We start from the raw sequence: 20,226 nt of genomic DNA on the forward strand, positions 1-20,226 counted from the left end.
TACTTTATATTAGCTCCAAACATTTAATTGAGCTCATTTATGTTCTGCAGTATATTGCTTTTGCAATCTTACAAGACTTTCTTGTATTAAATGCGGCACCATTATTTTTTTTAGTTACAAAACAAGCACATGCAGGGTGCATTTTTATTAGTAAAATAAATTTAATGAAGTTTTTCCGCTGGTAAGCGCAAATAAAGCAACTCAGGCAATAACTTTAATAGGTTTGGTAATATTTTTTTCTTTATATCAGTCAAGAAAGACAAGTTTTTTAAAGTTTTGCTATGTTCCCAAATAACAGGGGTTATAAAAAAAATTTCTGAAATTTGACATCGTTATTTCGCGAGAATTCCCAGGAATCCCCTGTCGAAACATTCGCCGAGAGTAACCCTAGTGCACACCCGATATTTTGGTGCTCTATCGATTTGTATGCAGAAAGTAACGCAAAAAAGGTCTACAAATACTGCATGTCGCAACTTACATTATTTCGGTAAGCGGTTCTACATAGTTTTTCGACTAACCCAAACGCTATCTGACACCCTAACCCAAATGATGTGCGCTGTGGTATGGGTTATTTGTAGAGTTTTTTTTTGTGTTACTTTCTATGTACTAAATAGTAAGAGCCGATATTTTTTCTAAAGCAATTTGTGTGTAGACAAGAATCGATATGTTGTGCACCTAAACTTAGTTTTCCATCCAAGATGTGCAAAAAAACATAATTCCTCACCTGCACACCTCAAAATTTGGTGCTGAACACCTGGGATCTTGGCGTGAAGTACCATAAAATGCAGCAGAATAGGCACAGCGCGACACGGCCTAGTCTGCATTTTATGGCTGTTCATGCCAAAATCGCCGGTGTGCAGTGCCAAACTTGAAATGTGCAGGTGTGCAATCAAGGTTTTATGCGCACCTGAAGTTGGGGAATTTAGCACATTTCAACCTTTGTTTTGAACTTATCCATGTGCAAGTTTCTACCTCAGGTGTGCACACAAATTGCTTTTAAAAATGTATCGGGTGTGCACCTGCCACACCACTGTGGAAAGTTTGGCAAGTGCAACAACATGTTTTTTTTAACCTTTTAAGGGGGAAACCCGAATTTTTTTGAACTGAACCCTCAATATGTAAAACGCTTGTGTACCCCTATTTATTGCATTGGCTTACGCTTAAAGTACAAACTATGCAATACATAGTGCATAAGAAAATCATAAAGTGCACAAAATTTGAAAGTGCACCTGGTCACCCAGATTTTTTCAGTTTTGCACCTGCATGATCTGCCATACTAAACTATTTTTTAATTGTTTTTAGTTTCATTAAGGCAATATACTGCACTCCGAAAGAGTGTACCATTGGCGTAAAAAACTAGTTGTTTGCATCTGCGAACCTGTTATTACACCTTGTCATGTGTATAATATTGCATTATAGCGGATGAATAAAAATGTGAAACAGACTTATGCTTGAAAACTGATAAAAACACTATTTGATTCACAGTTAATTTTCTTTTAAAATAGTTTTCATATTGTGGTAATGTTTAGGTGTTTGCATATTTGAATAGTCAGCTTATTTTTAATTCATAGGAGAGCTTACTTTTTTATCCAACTTATAATACCTTTTAATCTGCATTTAATTTAGAATATTTGTATGAATTATATACTTTCTCATTTATAGATCAAATTATAATCAAAGACATTTTGCACATCAATCTGAAACTTGAAAAATAATGTATTTTTTAATGAATAAATTATTTTAAAACACTTAGTGTTATGCATAGGCCGTTTTGGCAACTGTTGCAATGTAAAGCATAGAGTAAAATTTGTTACAATTAACTATATTGGTGTTTGTAGCTTACCCTTGACAGCTTATCTGCTTTGTCTTAAAAAATGCATCGTAAATCTGCTTGTTGGAAACTAATGATTTAAGCTAGTTTTGTAAAACATTTATCTGCTGGGAAAGTGACAATCCTATCAAAAATATAGCCATGAAGAGCTTCTTATTTTGTCTTGTATTGTGGGGATGTTGGCTTCAAAATCAAGCCAAAGAGGATACAACAACAGCTCCTGTTTCATCTAATCAAGTAATACAATCTATGTATTTTCCAACTTGCTTTGTTGCAAATTTTTAAAGTAGATTGATCAGTAAAAACAAATACGCTTTAATTTGATAAAAAAATATTATAAACTGCACATTGTGACTAGGACCTGTCAAATCAAGAACCCCTTTTGCTTATTTCTACTCTTGATGGGGTTCTGCACGCTGTAAACAAAAAGACTGGTCATGAAAAGTGGAAGTTAGATGAAGATCCAGTCTTCAACGTTCCTATGGAATCTACTACTACTATCAAAGGGTAATTTGAATTAATATTTTTGTTCTTCAACATACCTTATTTTGTTGTGTTGTGATTTACATGTTTTAGGCCAACATTCTTGCCTGACCCCCATGATGGTTCCTTATATGCCTATGACCCTTCATCAAGAGGTTTAACGGTTTGTAAATCTTTTTTAAAACTAATTTAGTGAAAAAGTTTGGTTTTTAATTTTTTGTTGCACCAATTTAGAAACTTCCATTCACTATACCAGAGCTTGTACAGGCTTCACCATGTCGTTCATCCGATGGAATTTTGTACACAGGTGCATAATAATAAAAAAAATTTAACTTTTTTTTAGCTTCTGACGTTTCAGCATTTTTTTGAGGATTGTGGCTCCCCGTAAAAATAAAACTTTTATAAAGTTATTTTCCATAGGTAAAAAGCAAGATGTGTGGTATGCCATTAACCCAACAACTGGTAGCAAGGAACAAGTTATCACAACTGACAGTGCATTTGACAAGTGTCCTGGGGGCAATGCTGGTCATATGTTTATAGGCAGATCAGGTATGCTGGTTGCATCGCTAACCTGATACAATGGGCAAAATCATGTTGGTATATTTAAAAATTTGGTTTGCAGAATTTAAGATGACAATGTTTGACACTAAGTCAAACCTGATGAGGTGGAATGTGACGTTTGCGGATTACTCTTCTCATGCAAATGAGGAAGTTGCAAATGATTATGGTAACAATTTTATTTTGGTGTCCACAATTTTTTTTAACATTAACAATATGTTTTAACTTAATGTAATCTTTTAGACTTTCACCATTTGGCTTCTAGTGCTGATGGATCCATAGTAACAATAGACAAGAAAACAGGTAGGCAGATATTCAAATTTTCTGTGTAGTTTGTGTTGAATCTAAAGTTTTTTAAACTAAATTGTAGCCTACCAGTTAGGCACAACACTTGCAGCATTGTGACATACAATAAAGTCCAAAGTAGACCATTACCTTTATGTTACATCATGATGCTGAAAACTACAGAACTTCATGCATTTTGCAATTTTTTGATATAAAATGGTAATGTGTTTGGCACACCGGCAGGAAGGTTGACTCTGACCAGCGGTTGAGAACCACTGGTGTAAACGCTACCTATATGTCTATAATTTTCACTACTACCTTTTATAACTGCAGGCTGGCAGAATCTTGCCAGCCTTCTGGTGACAAGCATTTTTAGAAAAATTCTTCGGTGTTTTGTCGCGCCCCTAAATTGAAATGATGTGTTCGCCTAAGGAATGTATGAACCTTACCATGTTTTGGCGATAAACAAGGATATTAATAAGTTATTTAGACAACAAAACGTAGCGCCGAAGGCGCCAAAATTTTTGTGCCATCAAGTCATTAACAAATACATAAGGGACATGTGAAGGTACAACCTGGGGCCTCGGGGTGTACATACATGTCTGCTTTTCTTGCTTTAAAACTGCTACATAAATTGCTGTTTTCAGTTTTAAATAGATGTTTTCACAAGGTATTTTGTAAATTGGATGTTGGAAAAAAAATTTTTCGAAAAAAAACAAAAATTAATTTAAAAATTTTTTTTTTTGCACCAATTTCTTCGGTTTTCTGGCTGATTCTTCGGCTGACATAGTCGCCAAGTCGCCAGCATTCTGCCATACTGTATAACTGTAGCACATTTCATAATATTTTTCTTTTTACACTATTTTGCTTTGATACAGGCCAAATTGTATGGGCCCAGAACTATGGATATCCAGTAGTGGCAATGTATGCCTATGTGCCTGAAGGACTGCAGAAGGTTGAACTGACAAATGTTGCCAAGGAAACAATGAATTATCTGCTGCAGCAAGCGGATGAGAAGCGCGTTTACTGGGACTGGAAGGCAATGTTTCAGTCCAGCTTTAGAAAGGAAGCAACTCTTGCGTAAAAATTTATAAACTTTTAGAAATAGTTAACCCCAACCTTGCATAGTGTTACAATGTTTTAATTGTTGTTATAGGCCAGCGTTGTATGTTGGACAATACAGACATTCCCTCTATGCCCTTCCTGCTTTAACTCATGATGGGGTCAAAATGAATGTAAGCATTTTATTATTGTAATGGAGATGCACTTTAGAGTTACCAATAAACAAAAAAAGTATGTTTTTACTGTAGATGCACAGAAGCGTCCAGATGCTTCCCGGGCCTTCATCAGAGAAAGAAAGTGACACCAGCTCAACTGACCTTGATCTTGCAAGTCCTGTCATGCCAGTGTGGAGATTAGTTGGTAGGCAAATATTGTTGCATATGATTTATCTCAGGCAGTTTACAATTTTTGAGGAATACATTTCATTTAACTAACATCAATCTACCATGAATCAACCAAAACTTAAAGTTTATTCATATAAATTGTATTGGAGGTTAAAGGTTATAATATATTTTGATTACATATAATTTCAAAGTATTATCAAGAAATTACTAAATTTTATTTTAAATATCGGTTGAACACGTTTTACCCTTAGTTTTTAATGTGACAAATACCAAATAAATGCACTCCATTTAGATATGTTATATACCAGATACACAAAAGATATTTGTAGTCTACAGGCCTTTGAAAGAACAAAGGGTAAATAAGTCATAACTAATAGGTATCATATTAAAATAAATATGGTTAAAACCAGAAGACATATATAAATACATTTTCTTTTTAATGTTTTTTTAATGAATAGTCTGAGTATAGTGACTTTATGCCATGTTCATTTTTTCTGAAAAGTATTTCGCTAAATTAGAAAAAAAATAGTGTTGAATTTCAACTTTCAGGCTACCACAAAGTACCCCCATATTCCAAAATAAGCATCCCCAGAAACAATCCCCAAGGTGAAAGGAAACCACTACAAATTGAGCACATTCAATCAGAGGTAAAGTATTTTTGTTACTTGATTAGTTAATGTCTTTTCATTATCATATATATTTTTCATAAATATTCTGTTAAAAAACACTGGATTTAATTTAGATTTTACCAAATAAAATAGTCAAATTATTGATCCTAAGATATCCCTGTACTCCGTACAAGAGCATCACTCTTTGATTTATTTTTAATAATTGATTTTGTTCCTGTCCATAAATTTTCTAACTAGCTATCTTCCAAAAAAAATGTGTGTAACCTTTTAAATAAAATTATTTTGTTCAGAACCATTACAAACCAGGGCAAGTGGATCTGGCAATAAAGCCTCCTATTCCCCCTGACATTGATCCATTGGATAACAGCAATGTCGTTCCACCTCTTTTTGATACGTGAGTGCTTGTAGTACAAATTAAAAAGAACTATGACTTAATACTGTAAAACATTACTATCTGAGATGAAACTGCCATTTAGCACTACCTAGAAAAAATCTAAATTTTAGATAAATAAAACATCTTGAATAATAAAGGTTTTGTCTTTTAAGCCACTCAAGTACCCCAGATAGCAACGAGAACACACCAAGGAATGAAACCCCTTCAACCAACAACTTGTTTGACATTAAGTGGAGTGAAGTTGTAATTGCTACTCTAACCTCTCTATTTACCGCATCTGTGGTGCTCTGTATTTCCAAGGTGAGAATTATCTTCAAACACATGAATTCTTGCCATTTTATGTTGTTTGGTATTTTGGTGACTTTTGTTGTATAAAGGTTTTATTTTTACAGGATGCTTATACATGTAATGTAAAAGTCGCCCCCTAGGGCGGCAGAAATTTCACATTGTTCATAAATAGTATTAAATTTATTTATATTGCGATATATGTATATTTTGTGGTGATACCTTATGTATTTTGGTTATTTCCTGGAAAAACGTGCTTATATTTCTCGTGTATAAAAGCAACGTTTGGTCTGTAAACAGATTGCTTGATGTTTCAATGCAAGTTTTTGTATTGTTATACAAGAATTCCTACGACCACAAAAAAACAAAAATTTTTAATACATAAAATATATTTATTTTTCATCTTAAAAAACAAAAATTAAATATATTATTCTCCTAAGGATATAAAAAATAACATAACATTGGAATGTTTGGCGTGTTGCGCAATCAAATCTAGTAGTCTTATTTAAAAAAAAAAACGTAACACATCATTTAACATTGTTTGAATGTTTGAACTATCAGCGGTGACAGAACATCATATGATTTGTGTAGAACACCGTATGTGCTTAAACAATAGTTTAGATTGCTCAATTTGCTGCTTAGCTGGAACAGGTACTTTACAGCCTCCGGTATTTGTTCACACCGGTGCACGGTATAACCATTGGACAGCTCGTCACATCGTACTGTTCCAATTATAACAATGGCAATCTGCCTTATCTCAGAACAGGCGAGCATAATAAACCACACGTGGTTTGGCAAGGCGTATAACGCTATTTTCTGCTTCATTCTGGCTTGTCCACGTGTAGCTAATGACGCAACTCCGGCAGACTGGCGCAAGCCTCAACTGGCAATCATGTTCGTGCACGCTTCGATAGCTTTCGCAGCGTTACCAAGTAATTGTGTTTTGGGGAATTTCAGGCTTGTCGGCCTTATGTACGATCAGCCGGTCGTACCGTTTGTTGACTTTAAATATTCGTGTTTACTTGATAACCCTTTTGTGTAACGAAACATCATTTCTGGTTCTGTTTTAATGTTGGCCGATAAAGTTTTCTCTTAAACTTGTTTAGGCATAGCCCGTTTCTTTTTATCAACGCAGTTAACTTTGTATCGGCAGGCCTCATCGCAGCCACGCAAGTACAACGGTACAACGCAAGTCGGTCGCATATCGTTCAACCCCGGTGACATACTCGGCCGCGGAAGCGAGGGCACCATTGTCTACAGGTACGCTCAACTTTAACCTCTACATTCTGGGTCCGAGCCCGGAAGCAATATTTTTCGTTCTGGTGAAAAATCGCGTCGCCGGTTCGATGCGATGATTTGTGGTCGGCCTAATTTCTCGCAACATCCCCTGTCACTTGGTTGCCAGTCACGTGGTGTTAGAATGGCCTATTGTAAAGCAGCGGAAACTTGCGACGCTGTTTCGCACCGGGGCTTTAGACAAAGGGGTCTACGCGTGTGCAAAGTGAATTTAATGACCCCGTTATTATATTCACGGCACTTCTTGCCGACGCTGTCAGTCATGTGTTTTAGTTTTGAAAAGTAAAGATTAAAACACCGCTCATAGTGAGTCCCAAAATTCTTACAAACTAGGTCATTTTGCCGAACCAAAAATATCATGCAAAAATGGTATACTCGAACCAAATTGACTAGTTAAGTTTAAATTTAGTTTTATTCAATATTAATAAACAAATGGACTTGTTGTATACTTTAAAAGCACGTTCTCAACAAGTGACACAAATATTGTTATAGGGGCAACTTCGATGGACGAAATGTGGCCGTGAAGCGAATTGTACCCGAGTGTTTCAGTTTCGCTGACCGGGAGGTGTCCTTGTTGCGAGAGTCGGACGAACACTCACACGTCGTACGCTACTTCTGCATGGTAATGTCACAAGTCAGCTTTCTATCGCACATCACCTGTACGCAGAACCGTGGAAATGCAATTTAATTACTTCTTTTGAATAATTAATTCATACAAGTTAACCTTACGCTGATTTATTGTTTATAAGGTGTAAAAAACAAGTATGACAATAAAAATATAGAAGCCATTATATTCGATAAAATCGATTTCGCAGTTTACAGACGTTTCAGCAATAACTCATGCCATCATCAGTGTAAAAAATCATGTGAAGATAAAAGCGAATAAACAAAGCGATTTACACTGATGATGGCATGAGGTATTGCTAAAGCGTCTGTAAACTGCGAAATGTCGATTTTATTAAATATAATGGCTTTAATATTTTTATTGAAATTACAGAAAAAAAAAACGTGTATTGTGTTCCAAATATAACATTTTTTATGTTGATTTAAGTCTTCTATAAACTCAAACAAGGGACGGCAAATTGTGACCACCTTGGGTTAGAACTAAGATGTCACTGTCATCGTGTGGTTTCGTTGCAGCTTTGCAAAAATGGCAACCTGATATGCGGGATATTATAATAAGAAAACCTTTACGAGGAAAGCTTAATTGTGTGGAAAGCTAAATTGCGTGGAAAGCTTAATTGTATTGCTAAAATCGTTGACATAAATTTGAAATGTTCTCAGAAGTTTTTTACCACGTTCTACCATTTTAGCTTTGTGGGACAATTTATTAAAAAAAATCGAGTGGGCAAGGAAGCCACTCAAATGACTCAATATATCATAGGTTATAAGCTACGGCCACTAAAACTGTATGTATGTTCCTTAGTTCCTCTCACAAAGATGTTTTTCTTTTTTTCTTTAATTGGTGTTTTGTTTTAATTTTATCATTAGCTGAAATTTTATTTTTGCGTTTAGGAAAAGGACTCGCAGTTCCAGTACATGGCACTTGAATTATGCAGCAACACATTACAAGAGGTAACTGATGCCATCATCCATGATTAGAGAATGAAGATAATGATTAGTTAATAACAGTAACTTAAAGCCATGTGCTTCAGCTAGTATAATTCATCAATCAATACAATATTTTATATTTTGCGCAACACACTTAAAATTGAATCATGTACAACCCCCTGTTGACCGGCAGGCCAATTTTAGAATCAGTACCCTAAATATTTGTTGTTGTTTTGTGAACAGTATGTGGAGAATCCCCAGTTCCGCTGCGGAACCGGCCTTGACACCAAAACGGTGTTACACCAGGCCATGCTAGGATTGGATCATCTCCATAGCCTTAAAATCGGTAAGGTTAACTGCATACCGTGTTGGGGATTATGTATTTAAACAGCAAAAAAATAAAATGTGCTTGAGAAAAATAAGAATCGACTTTCAGAAAATAAAATAGAAAGAGATATAATAAGAATATCAAATCATTATTCTCCAAAAAAAGAAATATAATAAGTCACATTTTTACGTTAAAATTAGGTAATGTAAAATACAATATGAAATCCTATTGATAAAAACCGGAGATATCCGAATCTGTCGTTACAAAAAAATATTTTAAACCCACGTGTAAACGTGGAAGGTTGCTCCGCCCTATGTTCATATAAGTGCCTATCGTCGTCGTAAAGCATTTATAGTGCTTGAAAATGCGTTTTATCAGTGACATAAGCTTTTTCGACCAACTTATATTTACCAATTATACCTCTTACCTAATCAGTATTAGGTGTGAATTAAATGTTGTTGGGCGTGCGGCTAACGCGCACCAGGAGCAGAGAATTTATAATTTTCCTAAATTATTTTATGTTGCAAAAGTAAACTTAAATCGCAATACGACAAAACACGCTGTGGTTACCGAAGGACCTCATTCAGCGAGGTTACACACAACATAAAGTATTTGCAATGCAGCTATTGCTAAGGTTGTACGTTTTGTAGCAACGTACAACGTTACTTGCCTGCTTATTGACACTGAGTTTCTTAAACTGTGCGTCGTTTTTAATTCAACAATGGCGTCGCACGTTAATTCTGTTTTGTATTTAAATTTAACTGGAATATCCTCGGTAATTAAATGCTCGCTGATAGTATTATTTCCTGACTTGCGTATTTTAAATGATTGTATAAATTAATTATATTTACGCCCGGACCATGGCGCTTGGTGCGAATCTTTCGGTTTTCAATTATGTTTTGCCTAATTTTGGGAACGTAATTTTCTATTTTGTACTTGAACCAAACATCGAACTATTTCGGCTATTTAAAACTACCATTTTTTGACAACATCCGCTGATTTTTTTTATTTATGCTGTTTTTTTCTGAATTTTTCGCCATTCAGCGGATGGTAATAATATCCTTTAAAAATCGTTCACTATATAACTAAAATTGCATATATCGATAAATACGCCAACTTTTGACGTTCCAAAGTGCGAAGCCTGTCTATAATTTTTTTAATTACAATATTTTTCGCGCTCCGAGCGGATTTATACCTATAATTTATGTTATATTCGCATTCGCTCGATACAGTATGTTTTTTATGATTAGTTGTTTCAGGACGTAACATTATGAATTTATGATTTACCTTTGTAACAAATTAGGTTGGACATCTTTTGCTATTAATCGTACTGTTTGTTTGCCTCGAAATGTAAATTTCTGAAAAACATTACACTAGCGAAGTATGTGCTTCCACAACAGAATCTTGCCGTCCAAAGTTCTAAAATGTTATAATTGCTTGAGAAGCACACCGCTTTGAACAAAAATCAGTCAGCAAGGTGTAAAACTTTAAATATAAATATGTATTTCGCCATATAAATAAATGGCAGCATCAGTTTATGTTATTCAAATAGAACCTTAGTATATAGGTTCTATTTTACACCTTTCTGGTTGATTTTTGTTCGAAGCGGTGCACTTCTCAAGCTATTAAAACATTACTTTACAAATAAAATTTTATACTGTTCTAAATGCAAAAGCAAGATTAAAATGCCAAATGGGACATCACTACTAATATTCTAAAATAGCTAGATATGCCCTAACGAAATTGTTTCTCAGATAGAGCGAGAAAGATGGTATAGCCCAAAAGGAGGAGTAAGGAGCGTTTTGCAGAATATGAATTACATTTGTTGGCGTGTTCATTAACCTTTCGTCAGCCGTCGCCTAAAATGCGGCAGAACCTAAAAAACGTTAAACTTGATACCCGTTAAACCAAATCAATACGCAAATCACGAGTATCAAGCAGCAGCTAAACAACGACTCTATACTTCCATGCGCAGTGCACCGCGACGTGAAGCCCAGCAACATTCTTATCTCGGTTCCGGGCAAGCTCTCCCAGCAGCGCGTCGTCATTTCCGATTTCGGCCTATGCAAGAAGCTGGTTCCCGGCCGCTTGTCCTTCTCACATCGCTCCGGGCACGCCGGCACCGACGGTTGGATCGCTCCGGAGATGATACTCGATAAGAAGTACCGAATGGTGAGCGCTTAGAATGTCTGATATTGTCGGATCAGGCCGATAGCCCTGAAAAAATTCCATAATATCGGTACTCGTCAAGCGTTAGAGTTTTATCGGTACCGATCCGACTCTTTCAACCTTAGTTTTTGCATTTTCGTAATGTTTTGCGACCCAACGAAATGTTCAACACAGATGCGTCCAACATATTGCCCATGGCACCAATTTTTGTGTCCCGCGTTACAGCCTTCGTCCAGCATTCTATTGGGCCAATGTGTTTTAATCTACGTTGTTAATAACGGAATCTATCATTGTTTTTTTTTTGACTCAGCATTACGTAATAAAATAGTATCTTGTGGTGACACGAGGAATGCATTTGTACTTCAAAATGCAAAGCTTGCTGTGTTAAAAGTAAAAGGGGTTGATGGAATTTATCACCAGCTTGTGATACTGTCACCCAAATTATCCGTCACTAAAGTTGTTTATATAAATCCAATATGGCCCGCGTCAACAGTCTAAATTTAAATTTTATCCGCCATTGAAAACTGTAGTTTGTTTTTGTAGTTATTTTACGTGAGACTACTGCTTTATACAGTCAATTTTTATTTTACAAAAAAAATGTCATTTCCTTTTTTCTCTATTATATCTGTTTTAGATAAGTAGGCTACTGTAATATGTTATTGCAATCAATATTTGATTACAGTCGTTGTGAGGCCACTTGTCGTACATTGAAGCAGTACGTTAAAACCGATTCGGTGTACTTTAACTAGATCGTGAGTATCCTATGCTGCAGCTGTTATGGTGGCCCAGACGAACATGAGTTTGTGTTCTTCACTCCTGATCTGAGTCTAACTTATATCACTTATGGAGCAGACTTAGATTACACGATCAATACTCACGCTTTGCATTTATTAGGATATTTTTGACAAATATGTTAGGGTCATTGACCCCACAGCACTACAGAAATCATATCAAAAGTTCGCGCGAAGGGAAAAAACATAGAAGCGTTTTCGTGATAAACTGCCATGTTTGAGACGTATTAACTACGACATCGGACATATTGCATAGACAATATAGATTTGCCCCTGACGCGAAACTAATTATAATTAACTAAATTCATTTCACTAAAAAAATATCACTTGGCTCAGCTTTCTTTCGCTGAAAACTGCTTTAATTTCATGCTGAGTTTTGTCGAGCTAAAATTTTTATTTTGTAAATTTACTAGCACTAGTCAATCTCACTACTAGAAAATGGGTTTACCTTAAATTAAAAAAAAAACATAATTAGAAAATAGTAGACTAACAATCTAAGATAACTAACTAGCCTTAAAAATATTGTCTTATCACTTTTTGTTTTATAGGTTTTTTATATTTGACCTTAGTGAAAAGTCATGTGCGTCGATTGATTTCGGATCGGACGACCGTTGTTATTTTCACAAATTATAAATAAAGTGCATCTTTGCAATAACAGTGATAATATCAATTGATATGAGTTTGTATATAGTCGTCAGATAATAGCTTTTATTTGCCCTAAGCAAAATTTAAATTTCTCGCTAAAAATTATTACAGCCCACATTAAATAGCTTCACAGCCTACTGGATGAGGAATTACTTAAAGTAATACAAGAAGTAAGTTACTTAATTGCTTATTTAAACACATTCCTAGGCACATATCGATTGGCGGTACGATCCGATTTCACGCAACACGCTATTGCGCCATTACGTCACATCACTCGACGAACTATTCTTTTGTTTTTCTAGACCCAGGCGGTCGACATCTTCTCAATGGGATGCGTCTTCTATTACGTCATATGCGCCAAGCACCCGTTTGGCGACCCGATATCGCGTCAGGCGCGCATCGTCAATGGAGATTACAGCATGGAAGAAATTCAGGCTTTCGAAAGTAAGTCCACGCTGGCGATGTGCCATGTTTTCTGTGAACGTGTTACGCCATGTTTTGTTCCTGCTTAACGGCCTGTCGCTGACCTCGTGTACGCACACAGCTGTACTAGAAAACTTTATTATTGTAAAAAGGGCCGCGTGGCACCAATGACAACTCTGGGTTATTCTTGAGCGAATGCAGCTAGTGCGAACGCTATAGCTCGCTTGCTCCTGAAATAGTGACCATCTCACACCGCAACTAAAACAAGACAGACCTCGTGCTCTCAAAAAAACGGTTCGCATTGCAAACGAAGAATGTCCCTTCAGGGCTAAAACAAAAGTGTAAAGAGTGATTACTAGTCAAAAACGTAAAGGGGTAACATAAGAAAAGAAATAAGACAAAAAGTGAAGCAAAGCAAAGCGAAGCAAAGCGAAGCAAATTAAACAAAGGAAACCAATAATAAATTAATGCGTTGCACATGTTTAGCGATGAGTCACCTGATTCGTGGATAGTCCGTTGAGTTTTAGTTGTTGTATGTCTTATACCTCTTAATTTAGTTTCGAGTAAACCTAAAAGTAAAACTGTTTCCCGCAGTTAATTTTATATAATCTTTTGAACTTCCCGACAACAAAGGAGCCAGTAGCTCTATCCTGAATAACACGTTTGTTTTAGGTTTTCCAAGGATTAACCCAGTGTTTTTCAACCTATGCTCGCTATCCAAAATTGGGTCTTCTATTGGGTTGGGCCGACTACCGTACGTCACTTTGTTAGATTTATTAAGATCAGAGCAGAGCAAGATCTATGTAAATGTGAGAGAAATACGAAGACATGGCTCACATTAATTAAATTCAAATTTATTTATGCTCTTATGTTTTTTTTCACTTAAAAAAGTACAGTGAACAGAATTACATCGACAAAGCTTCGCTGGTATGGTATATTTACGCTCAGTATTCTGCTAAAAGTGTTCTCATATCGTGGTGTACTTTATCGTTATCGACCCCGTGTTATTTCCTCCCTAACTACGTCATTACTTTGGGTTTACAGATGCGGAGGAAGCGATCGATCTTATCCGCCTCATGCTGCTGGTCGATCCCGGCAGAAGACCCAAGTCGGGCACCATTCTGCGTCACCCGCTCTTCTGGAACTCCGTTAAGATTCTGCAGTTTTTTGAGGTTAGCAGACTCGTTGCGCTGGTAGGTGGCAGATGACACCGTTTTACGTATTTTCGCGTTGAAAGCAAGCATAATGGTTTTTCGTCCACAACTGAATAAGTTGAATAGCCTTACTGTAATGCATAGCAAGGCTGCGGAGTCGGGTAAAAATAACCCGAGTCCAACCCCGGCCAAAATATGGGATTTCGTCGAGTCCGGAGTCCGGCTCAGACTCTACATCCTGTATTCCGCCAATTAACGTAACTAAATACGGTAGATATTCAGCAATCAACTTCTGGGGTGTCATTTAATTCATCCACTCACAATACATGGTTGGAAAATATTCACCATAAGCTATTCCACCTTTTCAATTTACAGTTTGCTTTAATAATAGTTTCAAAAGTCGGAATCGTTTCGAAAGCCTCTTTATTCATTTTAAACATCTTACTATTCTTGCTGCATCTTACTACAATCTCCCCACCATTCTGCTCCAAACCTGTAATACAGATGTTGAGCTACAAAAAAATGGCAGTAGATTACGCCTTGCGGTGTTAAAAGGGTTTTTCAACCTTGTGATGCCAGTGACACATGTAATCGCTATAAATGGGGTACTTGTGTTCTCCCGCCTTTATATTGTGAAACTTTACTACCCTACATGCTGTTGACCGTCTCGTCGCGAACAACACACACACTTTTTTTCTGGTTTCGCGCAAATTCCCGCGCGAGCCAACCGTATAAATTCCCTCTTGTGTTTCAGGACGTAAGCGATCGTATCGAAAAAGAGCCGACCGACAGTCTGACGATGATTAACCTGGACCGCGACGCCCTGTCTGACATCACCAGCGGCATACCGCGCGACTGGATGCAGCATCTCTGCCAGCCGCTGCAGGAGGACCTGCAGAAGTTCCGCTCCTACCGGCCTGGGTCGGTCAGGGACCTGCTCAGGGCAATGCGGTAACTATATAGTCGTTTTATTTGACAAAAATTGTTTACTCTATGCGTTCTCCAGTTTAATTTTAAGGGTGCTTCACATAAGCCGGGCTTTATAACTTTTTCTGCTTTTTCGACCTAATTTTTTTTTATTTGGTGTTTTGTAACCAGGGCTGCGGCGTCGGGTAAAAATAAACTCTAGTCCGAGTCCCGTGTTCAAATCCGGCCAATCTGCCGATTTTGTTTAGACCCTCGTCCGGTGCAAACTCCACCCATTTACTCTAATATGGTGGATATACACAGAGCATTTCACTCAAAAGGGTGTCACATAACTCGTCCACCCACATTCTTGGTTGGAAAATTTTCCACCTTATTGCTGCGCACATCGTACTCGAGACTCTGGTAGTCATACCTAGTCTTACTCAAGCAAAATGAACCGACTCCGTTGAGTCCGAACCGATTCCGCAGTACTGTTTATAAATGGTTAGGGCTTTTTTCTGAGGAGTTTTTCATACCAAGTAATAATGCTGTGTAGCATTATTATTCATTGAAAACAGCAATCTATATTCGGTTGTTCTGGAATTCACAGGCCCGCTCTAGTTGTTGCCATTTAAACAAGTTATACTTCAACAAGCAAACCTTTTCTTACTACAACAGAAACAAGAAGCATCACTACCGTGAACTGCCCGACGTGGTGAAGGCGTCCCTTGGTAGTGTACCAGATGAGTTCCTTGCCTACTTTCTGTCGCGCTTTCCCCGACTCCTTATACACACGTACAACTCGATGGCTTGCTGTCGCGCAGAGCCAACTTTTAAGGAATACTATGGAAACACGTGAGTGGGGCCGACTTAAAACCCGTGTTGTTTTCGCAGTTTGTCCTTCGGCCTGGTTCGTAGAATCAAACTGTTGCGATCAAGCAAAAACAAAATTATTTTTATTGTCGTGGTGCTGAAACCAAAATGGAACCGAAGGGGCAATATGTCGGGGATAAATGTATGAACTACCTATACGTTTATAGTCTCGGCGGCATTTTACCGTAATTTTCTTTGGTTTAATGATGTTACGATGATAACCTAAATTTTCCGGCACGACATCTTTTTAAACTGTGAAACTTACGAATAATTAACTAACCTATGTCTTTATTATAACAAACTGTAATTATGCTTTATTCGCCTTCCTATTTGACAGAATGAAATCTATTGGGTGCCATCATTGTTTACTTTATAAAAATGACAAATGTATGGAAATGGTAAATAGTGGAATGTTCGTAATTCATCCCTTTCTGTCATTTGATTATTATTTAAAATACCATGGGCTACAATATTGGATTGATAAATAAATTGTGCTATAATTATTTTAACCACAAAAGAGAAAAGACGCTATTTAGTGGACTTGACATACTAATTATAAAAGTCAACCGTATAAAGGCTTTAGATCTTAACAATTACGTGTCTCCGCAACTTTTCCTTGGTTTGTTTAGTGCCCAGGACCACCTGTTTGTGGAAAGTTACAGCGACCAGTCTATTTATAGTCACGCGCACGAACACGCGAGAATGCAGTGGAAGAAAAATGGGTGAGAACCATCATTTTTTTTGTTTATAAGAAACGCTTTACAAGTTTCGTTTTGATTGTCGTAAAACTAACTCTACGTTGGTTAATTATTATTATTATAATAGGTTATATCTATTTCTAATTTGTGAAACCGCCCCCCAAAGATCTTAAGACTGTTTATAAAACAGATCATTCGTTTAGATTTCATTGTCTGCGGGAGTTTCCTTACTTCCCAAAGTTTTTCATCTTGCGGCAAAACGTTTCCCGACACGCGCAAATAATTCCTTTTACGTTTAAGTCCGAGGCCGTCGGATCACTCGCCGCGCCCAGGCCGGAAAGTGCAGACCCAGGCTGACAAGGACTTGGACTGGCGCGCTGGATCAGCCAGAACCAAGGCCGAACCAGGACACTTTGCGCCCGCATACATCCCTCCGAACGGTAGCAACGGCAAATATACGTCGAAGGGCGCCTTCTCGTCTCTCAACCGACTTCATCAGTCGCTTCACACGCGTCACCAAGGCGACGACCAGGAGAGCCGGGAAAGGCAGGCGTCGCCGGCCAAACCCAGGAGTAACAGCTGGCAGACTGTACAGCGCAAGGCCAATACCCCACGCAAGATCTCCGAGTCGAGCAGCACAAGCTCGGATGCCGACGGCGTCGCCCGTCCCGGCCGTTCATCGTCGTTCAACGGCAGCTACGCCGACGCGCTGGTCGGCCGCTCGCTGCGCACCGATCTTCTCAAGAATAAGTTCGACCTCATCAGCGTCCACGACGACAGCGGCGGCGAATCCGCGGACGATGACGACGCCGGATCCAATGCTGACCAAGAGGCGGTGTCGCCTGAGGACGCCAACATTTCCGTTCAAGAAGTCGCGACCGACGTTCGCTTTACTGCAGATTTCAGTGAAGGATCGAATTTTAATGAGAACAATAATGATGCCAAAGAGAAATCTAAGGATGACAACGATAGTCGAATTCCAGACGTTCCCGTAGTTACCGTAAGTCCGTCGACCCCAGAAAGCGAGACCCCTTCTGCAGTACTTGATTGCGACCTCCCCCATAACATTGAGGAAGTTTTACCCGTCACCGAATGTAAAACAAAGCCTAAAGCCAAGCGCAGGAGGAGGTTTAAGAAAAACAAAAGCAAGAATAGTTGCCCTGATTCGGAACTTGCTGATGCAGTGGAGGAACTGGAGGTCTCTTAATGCCTTTTTGTTCCTTTTAATTAAGTTGTGCCTTTTCCGAAGAAATGAACACCCGCGAAACTATGGGGAGACACTGTAGCAACTGAACTTTCAACTGGCCGGCCATCGCAGTTTATGCCGTGCTCATTTTTATGCACTTTATACTCATTTACCTTGCCTTGCTTTCTTTTTCTAGTTTTTGAATGTATCGTAAGTGTGAAACACACTACACGCCCTCAACGTCCAAACTAACTTCATACGCTGCTCGATTAGATTTTGTCTGAGGTTTATACTTGTTTATCTGTACCATAAAATGTGCAAATAATAAAGTTACAGGTATAAGTTAATAATTTTGGCAGAGCTAAAGTGTTACAGAAACTTAGTTACATTTGCAATCAGGAAAGTTATTTAAAAATTAAGTAAATTATGTGTCAAGTTTAAACATTTTTGTGTTTCTTGCATTACCTTCGTCAAAATATGTTTAAGTTTTTTCTGACAATTTATTTTAAGTCGCATTGTTGTAATTATGACTTTTTCTAAAAAGTATAAACATTTTTTGGCAAATACTTTTTTAAAAACTATAGTTATGGGAGCCTGTTTGTAGAATTCCTTTTCGTCACTACGAAAGCTGTGTACCTGTTTTCACATGCTTTTGCTGGCTTTTTTATTTTAAGTACGTTACCAATTCAATCGAACTTTTGCATTTACTTTAGGTTACATCGTTGTTTGCCTAAACATTAACCAATCTTGCTTTTCGCGTAACTTATATACATGTCACAACCCTTACGTCTAACCAGTTTTGCGTATTATTTCATTTAAGCTGTTTTAAACCCTTTCTACGTTGTCTTTTTAATGCTTGACGATGGTATAAATCCTCGCTCAGTATGTGGTTTATTAATACACAATTTGTGTAAGGTATTGCTCCTACTCTAGTTGTGTTCTTTTATCAGTCGTATCTTTTCAACAGACATAATATGTCATGGTATGTCAGTTTTTCATAATAATATGTAATACTGTTTCGCGTATTGCTGTTTGTGCTACTTTTCTCGTTATTTACGTTTTTGCTTGTTTCAGATTGAGCCACTTAGTCAGCGTTCGGAAATCGAATATGTGTAATTGTTGGTCACGTTTTTCACGATTTGTGAACTTTCCTATATTGACAATAGCAATTCGTTTAGTGGCAGTCCCGTGCTTTGTACTTTTGTACACATCTAACCTAATCTGCATTCCTCTTTTGCCAAAATGGTGAGATTCGCGCCTTCATATAGGCGACCGCTCTCATTTGACGCAAAACTGTATTTTTGCTCTGACCTGTGATTTTCTTTTTCCTGACAGTTTCCTATATTCGCTAGTATTCGGCTTACGCGGTGATACTGGTAGTGGTGGCAAAAATAATGCGTCTGACGCAAATCTTGTGTTTATGTTTAAGATCTTGAAAGTTAGTTGGATACTAAATACCACTGTTGTAAATGAGTCATGTTTAAAAAGACTGTGTAAGGTAAGTCGAGACCTTTACATAAAAAAGTTTAACTATTAAAAATGGTAGACTACACTCGTCCGATTATGAGCAATAAGTCAACTAAAAAAACAACAAACACGCAACATATTGCATGCTAATTGTTTACATGCACAAATTAAGATAAATAACACAACTTTATAAAAAAAATGTGATAAAAAACTTAATTTTAACCCAAGTTATTTGTCCGAAAGTCTTGGAGCAAATTAAGTTATTTGCCCAAAAGACTTAAATGACCACCTTCTATCCAAATTAAGTAAACGGAAAAACCTGCGCTAAGTTAGATCATCATTGAATAAGGACTTATCATTGCAAAACTGATAAATACTACAGATATTAAGTGTTTGAGGGATGTTGCGCTCAATACTGTTTCTTATTTGTTAAGTTTCGTGATATAGGGTGCCTTGATAAAAATATAAGTAGAAGTAATAGATTTCTGCAGTAGAATATCATTAGCGTCCTTATGACCACCACGGCTTTACTATATTATTAAAGGGAAAAAATAAAGAGCTCGCGTGATATTTTGTCTTACAAATATATAACAGCTACTTTAAAAACTACTGTAGGCTTAATTAAAAGGCAAAGATTTAGACTCGATCTTACCATAAATGAAAATAGCGGACAAGTTTGCCAAACTGACCTCACGAGGTCTCCGTGCTTTAAAAAGGCGTTTTAGGAGCACAGCTAAATTTTACGATTCCTAACATTATCTTCATTCTTTATTGTTTTCAAAACGAATCAAGTTTGACTGGTACCAATAGCTATACAGAAGAAAAACATAAAAAAATATTTTTATTTTAGGATTAATGTTAATTTTGT

The 20,226-nt window shown here is 37.2% G+C and overlaps 1 protein-coding gene across 1 annotated transcript; it reads left to right on the forward strand.

The window, feature by feature from the left end:
- The first annotated feature begins 1,837 nt into the window (after nt 1-1,837).
- Nucleotides 1,838-19,286, forward strand: LOC146160937 (serine/threonine-protein kinase/endoribonuclease IRE1-like). The gene is made up of 24 exons (XM_083386012.1): nt 1,838-2,068; nt 2,190-2,338; nt 2,408-2,477; nt 2,549-2,621; nt 2,735-2,863; nt 2,937-3,041; nt 3,116-3,175; nt 4,036-4,237; nt 4,314-4,392; nt 4,468-4,579; nt 5,113-5,210; nt 5,483-5,586; nt 5,739-5,886; nt 7,025-7,131; nt 7,660-7,789; nt 8,683-8,742; nt 8,962-9,064; nt 11,022-11,218; nt 12,954-13,095; nt 14,119-14,246; nt 14,983-15,179; nt 15,813-15,989; nt 16,637-16,729; nt 17,006-19,286. The coding sequence occupies exons 1-24, from the start codon at nt 1,973-1,975 to the stop codon at nt 17,910-17,912; spliced, it is 3,666 nt and encodes a 1,221-aa protein (XP_083242138.1). The 5' UTR covers nt 1,838-1,972; the 3' UTR covers nt 17,913-19,286.
- Nucleotides 19,287-20,226: the final 940 nt, after the last annotated feature.

This window comes from Ascidiella aspersa, chromosome 3 (genome assembly GCF_963924565.1).
Source record: "Ascidiella aspersa chromosome 3, kaAscAspe10.2, whole genome shotgun sequence".
Classification (NCBI taxonomy): domain Eukaryota; kingdom Metazoa; phylum Chordata; class Ascidiacea; order Phlebobranchia; family Ascidiidae; genus Ascidiella; species Ascidiella aspersa.

Excerpts from the sequence above, each read along its gene's own strand:
- LOC146160937 (XM_083386012.1), top strand. The coding sequence starts at position 1,973 with ATGAAGAGCTTCTTATTTTGTCTTGTATTGTGGGGATGTTGGCTTCAA. Across the intron at positions 2,069-2,189 it reads CTCCTGTTTCATCTAATCAA|GACCTGTCAAATCAAGAACC; the intron begins GTAATACAATCT and ends CATTGTGACTAG. Across the intron at positions 14,247-14,982 it reads AGATTCTGCAGTTTTTTGAG|GACGTAAGCGATCGTATCGA; the intron begins GTTAGCAGACTC and ends CTTGTGTTTCAG.